This window comes from Rhipicephalus sanguineus, chromosome 5 (assembly GCF_013339695.2).
Source record: "Rhipicephalus sanguineus isolate Rsan-2018 chromosome 5, BIME_Rsan_1.4, whole genome shotgun sequence".
NCBI lineage: Eukaryota > Metazoa > Arthropoda > Arachnida > Ixodida > Ixodidae > Rhipicephalus > Rhipicephalus sanguineus.
In genome coordinates this window covers 207,762,676-207,772,031 of record NC_051180.1, presented here as the reverse complement: position 1 = coordinate 207,772,031, position 9,356 = coordinate 207,762,676, and the positions used below count along the sequence as shown (strand labels likewise).

At 51.6% G+C, this 9,356-nt stretch overlaps 1 protein-coding gene across 1 annotated transcript in view; it reads left to right on the top strand.

The window, feature by feature from the left end:
• Window positions 1-9,356, top strand: part of LOC119395198 (neprilysin-like) — a 56,101-nt gene that overhangs the window by 15,781 nt on the left and 30,964 nt on the right. Inside the window, exon 2 of the mRNA XM_049416117.1 lies at window positions 8,269-8,553. Coding sequence (XP_049272074.1) covers window positions 8,269-8,553 — 285 coding nt within the window. The remainder of the gene's footprint in view (window positions 1-8,268; window positions 8,554-9,356) is intronic.

The window sequence follows — 9,356 nt, the reverse complement described above, 5'->3', positions numbered from 1 at the left end:
ACGGTAACTATCAGCAGTAAAGCCCGTCGGCATTTTATAGCGGTGGCATCGAAGGTTCCAGCGTTGTCGTTGATGGCCGTGTTAGTTCAAGAATAAACTCTACAGTTCGCGTTGCGCGCTCAAGCTTACCAGATTCGAAAATAATCTGGAATGTTCCCAAACATTCGGGCGTGGTTTGTGTAAGGCAGTGGATATACGTGTTACATATAAATGACCGGTTACATATAAATACGAAAATAAGTGCGCGTGGCAATGTTACTGAGGTCGATGTTGACAGCTCTTGACCATCAAAATTTTATGGAAATTTCATTGGGCTGTTGGCTGTTGAGTGGTCGTCGAGACGTCATTGACACATCATTGTAAAGAACGTCGTGCTTTCTTTGGCATACCATTGAAGTCAGTACTGAGGCTTTCTTCAATACTGTTCAATGAAAATTCATTGGAAGGCCATGCGGAGAATTTGTACGTAATCTCGTTCACGGCCGGTACTTTCTCTGTTTCCGAACATTCCGTGTCGGTTCGAGTATTTGGCCAGAAGGAAAGCGAGCGGTACCCAAACCTTCAAAAAAGAAAACACAAACCAGCTGTGCAGCCATTTAGGGGTACATTGTGCTTTTTTTAAAGATGACATTCAAATTTTAAGATCAGCCACTCAAATATTGTGTCTTCCTTTCCAAAAATGACTGTTGAGGTGTGGCTGAAGTACATTTGAGGATTTACTGAAACAACAAATTTTCAGTGACTTGGCGAAAACTGATAAGCCTGCTCAAGATATACCTCAATGGTCTTTCTGTTGAGTAGATGACATAAAAAGTCGTTGATGAAAATAATGTCGACTTATTGTTGTGTAAATATTGAGTACCAGTTTATACATGAGCGGGTGTTATCGAGCGTGAAAAGTAGCGAAACCTTTTGATGGATGAAACCACACGAAGGAAGCAGGTCATTGCACCAACGAATGCATAGTACAAGTGTCCATTGCTTATAAAGCGGTTGTCCATTGCAGGAGTACTAACTACCTTTGGCACCATGGTTTCTCCAGCCTGTCTGCCCTAATTAACTCTGACCGAACTACCCAACACATAACTCTTCAGAAGCCAACAATGCATAGCTAACTTCTTGCTGCTGTAACCGAAGCAGCGCAAATAATTGCAACCTCCGTGTACGCAGCTATGCGCAGCAACTGCACTGCAGCCGAATCCACGAAGAAAGCTTCGATCGCCTGGGAATATAACGCTCATGCGCAAAGTGTTTTAAGGTAGGCATCATTCATGTATACCGCCATGAACGCATTCCAGTTACTGAAATGACATCACCGAATAAGAGTATCTATTTAGGGATAATGGCCGCCTCGGCGCGGAATGCACCTCCCTATACGGCGTCGATATGACCTCGTAGCTGAAACCTCACCGAAGGGTGCCATCAGTTGCTGTTGAGGAACGTGATACACCGGCGGTTATCTTTCCTTTTTATTATGGCACTAGCTCACATCTTCATTGCGCTTCTCAAGGGGCGTACCGGAAGTCGCCCACATTTGACCAAGCGACGCTGTCAACTGATGACGCCACATGATCTGTATACCACGACATCGTTGGTTACGTAGGTCACGTGGGGGAGCCGCTGTGGTGGTCTAGAGGTTATGCTGCTCGACCGCTGAGCCAAAGGTCGTGGGATCGAATCCTTGCCGCGACGGACGCATTTCGATGGAGGCGTATCGCTGGAGGCCCTTGTACTGTGCGATGTCAGTGCACGTTAAAGAACACCAGATGGTCAAAATTTCCGGAGCCCCCCACTATGCGGCGTCCCTCATAATCATATCGTGGTTTTGGGACGTAAAACCCCAACAATTAGATTATCCCTTTCTGCGACAGCGGTACACATACGTCCCACTTTTCCGTCTGGAGAAACACATTTCTCCCACGTCACCCGCTGCAATTAGCGCAGTGCTAAGTCACTCGTATCTTACCCAAGTCTTCGTAATCTAGAGGGAAATTCTTTAATCACGCTTTAGAAAGGGCGGAATCAGTGTTACAATGGCGTTGAATGTCGATCAATTGTTTTAGATAGCTTGTGAATTTTCCTCTTCTTCAGATAGAAAGAACCTACCAACCACAATGTCGCATTCCTCTTTTTCTGGTTTTTCAGAGAGACCATTTTAGCTTCCAGTCATCACGGGTTTTTGTAAATTTGCGAAATAACTTGGCCGATAAATGCATCAAAACGCAATCCTCTGCGAAATTGCCACGCTCATCCCCCAGCGTAATTGCGGGTATTGTTGCGTGTAAATATTTTTCTTCATATCATATACCTCCTGAAAAGTAGGCACATATTCAGGGACAACAGTCGTACTCGACAATTCCGACAGCCAAAGCCAGTACAGGCAAATGGAGAAAGAAATTTTTGGTGCATGCGGTGAAGTAAGCTTTACAGGAACAGACCACATCGCTATGAAGGCTCACAAGAGGCGCAGGTGCGGGTGGTGTTCTACTGCTGGAAATGAGGTCCGCACAACTTGTTTCAGCACAACTTGAGAAGCGATACCATGTGCCACTTGCTTCGGCCGTTTCGTCCCAGATGCCTGTTGATGCAATCGCGAGATGGTGCCTTCATGAGACAGTGGGACAATGTTTTCCCACTTTTCGAAAACACTCTCATAAGTCAGTGGGAGTTTCTTGTTTTCCACCTTTTTTTCAGTAAACTACTGCCTTGATTTTGATAAAATTTGTTTTATACTATTTCTTTGTAGTTTATATTGCCACGCCCACTTCTTGTCTTGTTTTGATGTATTCGGGTTTGACCGGCAGGGACGGTTATCAACGCTCGACGCTGTCCGCGAAGTAGTGTTCTAGAAGCGTCGCGATTGTAGTAGATCAGTTTGTTAAGATTGCGCCTCGCACGCGAATGTTCCAGCTTTGTCTAGAGATTACGCCGCCACCAGCGATATTGCTGGAAAGTTCGATAGCGCCTGTATAAAAGCCGACGCGCGTGACCGCTTGTCAGTTGATCGACGGTCGACGTTCTGTCCGCCGCTATCAGTGTATTGCTGTAGTTTGACTTTTAGTTTCTCGGCCACAAGTTCGGCCAAATAAAGAGTTTCATCTCGGACGTGTTCACTGCTGCCTTCGTCGACGTCACGACCACGTGACATCTGGTGGAGGTGCTGTTCCTTCATGATCCGGACGCCCCCGTCACGCCGTGAGCCGAGCCCACACCGTCAAGAAGACACCGACCAGCGGGCCAGCCGCAGGCAGCAAGGTCTCCCACCGGAGTACGGGCCTCTACCCGACAAGACCAGGAAGACCCCGACCATGCCCACCACATCAGCGACGGCGACAGCACCCATGGTGCCTGCACCTGTGCTGCTACATCAGCCGAGGGAGCCACCTACCTTCCGTGGGTCACCGCTCGAAGACCCGGAAAGTTGGCTTGAAAGGTACGACCGCGTCGCCCTTTACAACAACTGGACTGATAACGACAAGCTACGGAACGTGTACTGCGGGGAGGCCGGCCACACGTACCGCCGCTGCCAGTACCGACAGATGGGACTACGAGGATTCGCCATCAACGCGCCGCGACCGCAGCCAGGCGAACGGCCTCGCGACATCGACGACTACCTAACCGGAACGCAGTGGCATGAACGACGTCCTTCACGCTCGCCGTCGCCCGGTCGCTACATGTCACCGCACCACCGGCCGTACACTGGCCCAAACCGGGGCCGGTCGCCTAGCCCGTATCCGGAAAACTAAGGGCAGCAACCGATGAAGGTGCGGTTGCTGTACGACGAACTACCGAAGATCCTCCGCCGACGACGACGACGTCGCGACGAAACCTTCGGAACACGACGCGAACCAGACAGACCCCTGACGACGAGATCTTGCGGACCGAAGAAGACCCGACGACGCAAAATGGAAGCAGCGGAACAAACTGACGCAGCCGTGACCCGACGCCGAGACACAACCGCAACGCAAGACGACGAACTAGCGACCTCGACGTTCTCATCGACGGCCACAACGTCACCGCTCTCGTCGATACTGGAGCCGACTATTCCGTCATCAGTGGGCCCTTCGCCACGAAGTTGAAGAAGGTTAAGACCGCTTGGGAAGGCCCCGAAATCCGCACCGCTGGAGGCCATCTGATAACGCCGATTGGTGTCTGCACGGCGAGAGTCACCATCAATATCCGGACTTATCCTGCGAGCTTTGTAATCCTACAAAACTGCTCCAGGGATGCAATACTTGGAATGGACTTCCTAAGTGAACACGGCGCCGTCATCGACCTGAGGTCCGAGTCGATAACACTAACCTCCGATAAAGCGTTCCCGCCCCGCGCGACGCCAGGGAAACGTGCATTGAATGTGATAGAAGAGCAGGTGACCATTCCGCCGCGTTCCAGCGTCATTATTTCCGTCGGCACCGAAAAAGCTGAAGACATCGGAGGTGTCATCGAGAGCGATCAGCGTTTGCTGCTAGACCGTGACATTTGCGTCGCAAGGGGCATTGCTCGGTTGTATGAAGGAAAAGGAAGCGTGATGCTAACGAACTTCAGCCAGGAATACAGACACCTGAGCAGGGGCACGACGATTGCACACATCGAAGAAATCTTGGCCGTCAGCGATGCGTTTGCCTTTTCAGATTCTGACGAAGCTACGACGACGATCCCTGAGCCACCCTTCGACGTAAACCCAAGTCTTCCCGCTCGCCATCAGCAACAGCTTCGACGCCTTCTGCAAGAATACAGGGACTGTTTCTCGTCGTCATCGCGGGTCCGACAAACGCCCCTTGCTAAGCACCGCATCATAACAGAAGAAAATGCTCGACCACTCCGTCAGAGTCCCTACCGGGTTTCGACGCGGGAACGGGAGGCCGTTAAGAAACAAGTCGATGAAATGCTACGCGACATCATCCAGCCGTCCAACAGCCCGTGGGCGTCTCCCGTGGTGTTAGTGAAGAAGGAGGATGGGACCCTACGTTTTTGCGTCGATTATCGTCGCCTGAACAAAATCACAAAGAAGGACGTGTACCCTCTCCCACGGATAGACGACACCCTGGATCGACTCCCCAACGCGAATTACTTTTCGTCGATGGACCTCAAGACCGGCTACTGGCAAATTGAAGTCGACGAGAGAGACCGAGAAAAGACCGCCTTTATAACACCGGACGGCCTGTTCGAGTTCAAGGTCATGCCTTTCGGTCTTCGCTCGGCACCTGCGACTTTCCAACGAGTCATGGATGCTGTATTATCTGGCTTGAAGTGGCAGACTTACCTTGTTTACTTGGACGACGTCGTTGTGTATTCCTCGAACTTCGACGAACACCTCCAGCGACTTCAATCCGTACTTCAAGCAATCAAGAACTCCGGGCTCACCCTGAAGCCAGAAAAGTGCCGCTTCGCGTACGAGGAGCTCTTGTTTTTGGGTCACGTGATCAGCAAGACTGGAGTGCTCCCAGACCCGCAGAAAACAGCTGCCATCGCCGCTTTCCCGCCACCCACCGACAAGAAGGCCGTGCGCCGATTTCTCGGCTTGTGCGCCTATTACAGACGCTTTGTCAAAGACTTTTCACGGATCGCCGAGCCACTAACGCAGCTCACGAAGACCGACGTCGGATTCAGGTGGCAAACAGCGCAAGTCGAAGCATTTCATGAACTGAAACGACGCCTGCAGACACCTCCGATACTTGCGCATTTCGACGAATACGCCGATACGGAGATTCACACCGATGCAAGCAGCATAGGACTCGGCGCCGTCCCTGTGCAGCGGACGGCGGACTGGAAAGGGTTATCAGTTATGCTAGCCGGTCGCTGTCTAAAGCAGAGGTCAACTATTCCACAACAGAAAAGGAGTGCCTCGCAATCATCTGGGCTACGTCAAAGTTTCGCCCCTACCTCTACGGCAGGCCCTTCAAAGTTGTGAGCGACCATCACGCCTTGTGTTGGCTAGCTAACTTGAAGGACCCTTCAGGTCGCCTCGCACGGTGGAGCCTACGGCTTCAAGAATTTGACATTACTGTCGTGTACAAGTCCGGAAGGAAACACTCCGACGCCAACTGCTTGTCTCGTGCCCCCGTCGACCCACCAACGCCGGACGACCAGGATGGTGACAGCTTCTTGGGAGCTATAAGTACTGAAGACTTCGCCGAACGACAGCGAGCCGACCCGGAACTGAAGGGTCTAGTGGAATACCTGGAGGGCAGGACCATCGTTGTCCCAAAAGTATTCAGGCGAGGATTGGCATCATTTTCCTTGAAAAACAACGTCCTCGTAAAGAAGAACTTCACTCCGGCCCGAGCCAGCTACCTTATCATTGTACCTTCGGGACTGCGACCAGAAATTTTGCATGCCCTGCACGACGACCCAACGGCTGGACACCTCGGACTTTCCCGAAAGCTCGCACTAGTACAAGAAAAGTACTACTGGCCGCGCCTTGCCGCCGACGTCACTCGCTACGTAAGGACGAGCAGAGAATGTCAGCGACGGAAGACACCGCCCACAAGACCAGCAGGCTTCCTTCAGCCCATCGAGCCTCCTCGGCGACCATTCCAGCAGATCGGGATGGACCTCCTGGGGCTGTTCCCAACGTCGACTTGCGGAAATAAATGGATCGTCGTGGCTACCGACTACCTCACCCGCTACGCCGAAACAAAAGCCCTGCCCAGAGGCAGTGCCGCTGAGGTAGCTAAGTTCTTCGTTGAGAACATCGTCCTTCGGCACGGCGCCCCAGAGGTTCTCATCACCGACAGAGGTACGGCGTTCACGGCTGACCTGACTCAGGCGATCTTGGAATACAGCCACACAAGCCACCGCCGCACCACCGCGTACCACCCACAGACCAACGGCCTCACCGAGCGTCTAAATAAGACCATCGCCGACATGCTGGCCATGTACGTCGACGTCGAACACAAGACGTGGGACGCCATCCTTCCGTACGTGACCTTCGCGTACAACACGGCCGTACAGGAAACGACGCAGATGACGCCATACAAGTTAGTCTACGGACGGAGCGCGGCAACGACGCTCGACGCCATGCTACCAAACGTGACCGACGAGGAAAACATCGACGTGACCACCTACCTACAGCGCGCCGAAGAAGCACGACAGCTCGCCCGCCTACGGATCAAGAATCGGCAGACGACTGACAGCCGCCGCTACAACCTTCGACGACGCCACATGGAATACCAACCCGGTGACCGTGTATGGGTATGGACGCCAATACGCCGACGAGGACTTAGTGAGAAGCTTCTTCGACGATACTTCGGACCATACAGGGTACTTCGACGCCTCGACGCACTCGACTATGAGGTTGTCCCTGACGGCATTACCAACTCTCAGCGGCGCCGTGCGCGACCTGAAGTCGTCCATGTCGTGCGCCTTAAGCCGTTTTTTGCGCGTTAGCGAGCCTAGGGACTCTATTTTTTTTCCTTTGTTATTGTAATTTATTTGTGTATGCACTTTTTTTTCCTCTTCTATGTTCTTTCACAAGCATCGGGACGATGCTTTTTCAGAGGGGGGCAATGCCACGCCCACTTCTTGTCTTGTTTTGATGTATTCGGGTTTGACCGGCAGGGACGGTTATCAACGCTCGACGCTGTCCGCGAAGTAGTGTTCTAGAAGCGTCGCGATTGTAGTAGATCGGTTTGTTAAGATTGCGCCTCGCACGCGAATGTTCCAGCTTTGTCTAGAGATTACGCCGCCACCAGCGATATTGCTGGAAAGTTCGATAGCGCCTGTATAAAAGCCGACGCGCGTGACCGCTTGTCAGTTGATCGACGGTCGACGTTCTGTCCGCCGCTATCAGTGTATTGCTGTAGTTTGACTTTTAGTTTCTCGGCCACAAGTTCGGCCAAATAAATAGTTTCATCTCGGACGTGTTCACTGCTGCCTTCGTCGACGTCACGACCACGTGACAATATCAATTGACCACAGCCGGTTTTTATGTCACCGTGTCAAAGATATAGACAAACCTACGAAGGGTTAAATTAGGTCTCGAGGGTTTTTGCACCACTTCATTCGCCTACTGGGTTTTGTTCAAGGGGCTGCGCAGCAAGACATCTAATGCTTTCGCCTTAATAAACTAATATTTTATACTAAATGAATTAGTGATACGGGGCCTATTAGTGGTTATATACTAGGTTATATACTAGGTTATATAGGTACTGACGTTTCAATGCATGCCTTATACGAGGAGCCTGCATAAATGTGCTGGGTCATTCATTCATTCATTCATTCATTCATTCATTCATTCATTCATTCATTCATGCAATTGTCGTGCAGAGCGGTGGCTGATCGCAATTCGTCGGGGATCCGAGCGATCGGCGGTGGACGAGGACAGCGTATACGCAAGGCCTCTGGCGCTGATGCTGCTCACGCGGCTGCTGAGCGACAGCGGAGGCGTGGCGGCCATGCGCCGGCTCCTCTGGTGGGGACTGGTGCGAGAGCTGGCGCCGTACGCCAGCGGGAGCTACCTGCCCACTGACTCCAACGCGCTGGATCGCTTCTGCGTTCGCAGGGTGGCCGCCAAACTGGAGCTCGCCATCAGAGCCGTCTACCTGTTCAGAGGTCGGTGAAGATGTGATGGCTGAGCTGGCCAACCAATAGGATATTTTTATTGCGATAGCAATTATATGGACACTCTCGGCTGATTTTTTCCGTCGCCGTCATGCCCCGGATATGTATATGTATATGTACCACCTCCACCACTTGTGAGGCAACGTTTAGGACTCTCAAGACTTCTTCTTTATTGTGCCGAGTATGAGCCCCACAACCCAAACACAGTTGGTGATGATGAGTATGTACATATGAGAACATGAAGGGCATCAACAATGCCCACACTATATGTGTGTGTGTGTGACGTATGAAGCCATGGTAGGAGCAGCCGAGGATAAAGAAGTGGCGCGTGCAATGGAATAAAAGTATGGCGCATGAGCCGCTGGACGTCTCCCATTCATAGCGTCACACATATATGTATATATAAAAGGCACAAACAAAAATAAAGCAGAAGGAAGAATTCCGAAGGACTCGGCCGCTGATTCGAACCATCGACCCCTCGCTCCCCAGCCCGCTGCATTAGACAACTCAACCACGCCCCATGCATGCGCCGGCAAAGTAACGGCGAGCTATTTATATACACCATTTACCGCTAGTGGTAATCAAATCTCGGAGGTACTTGAACGTGTTTTCTATCACGCGACGCTCCTAATTTTCTTTCCAATTTCAAAACTGCCCTTGAGACGCACACGACAAAGTGGCCCATTTCTGTACCCACTCGTGATGTGGAAGAAGAGAAAAACAAAGAACACCGGGCACACCTTACATCAGACGTCCCTGTGTGGCAAGAAACGCAGGGGGTCACTCCACGCGCC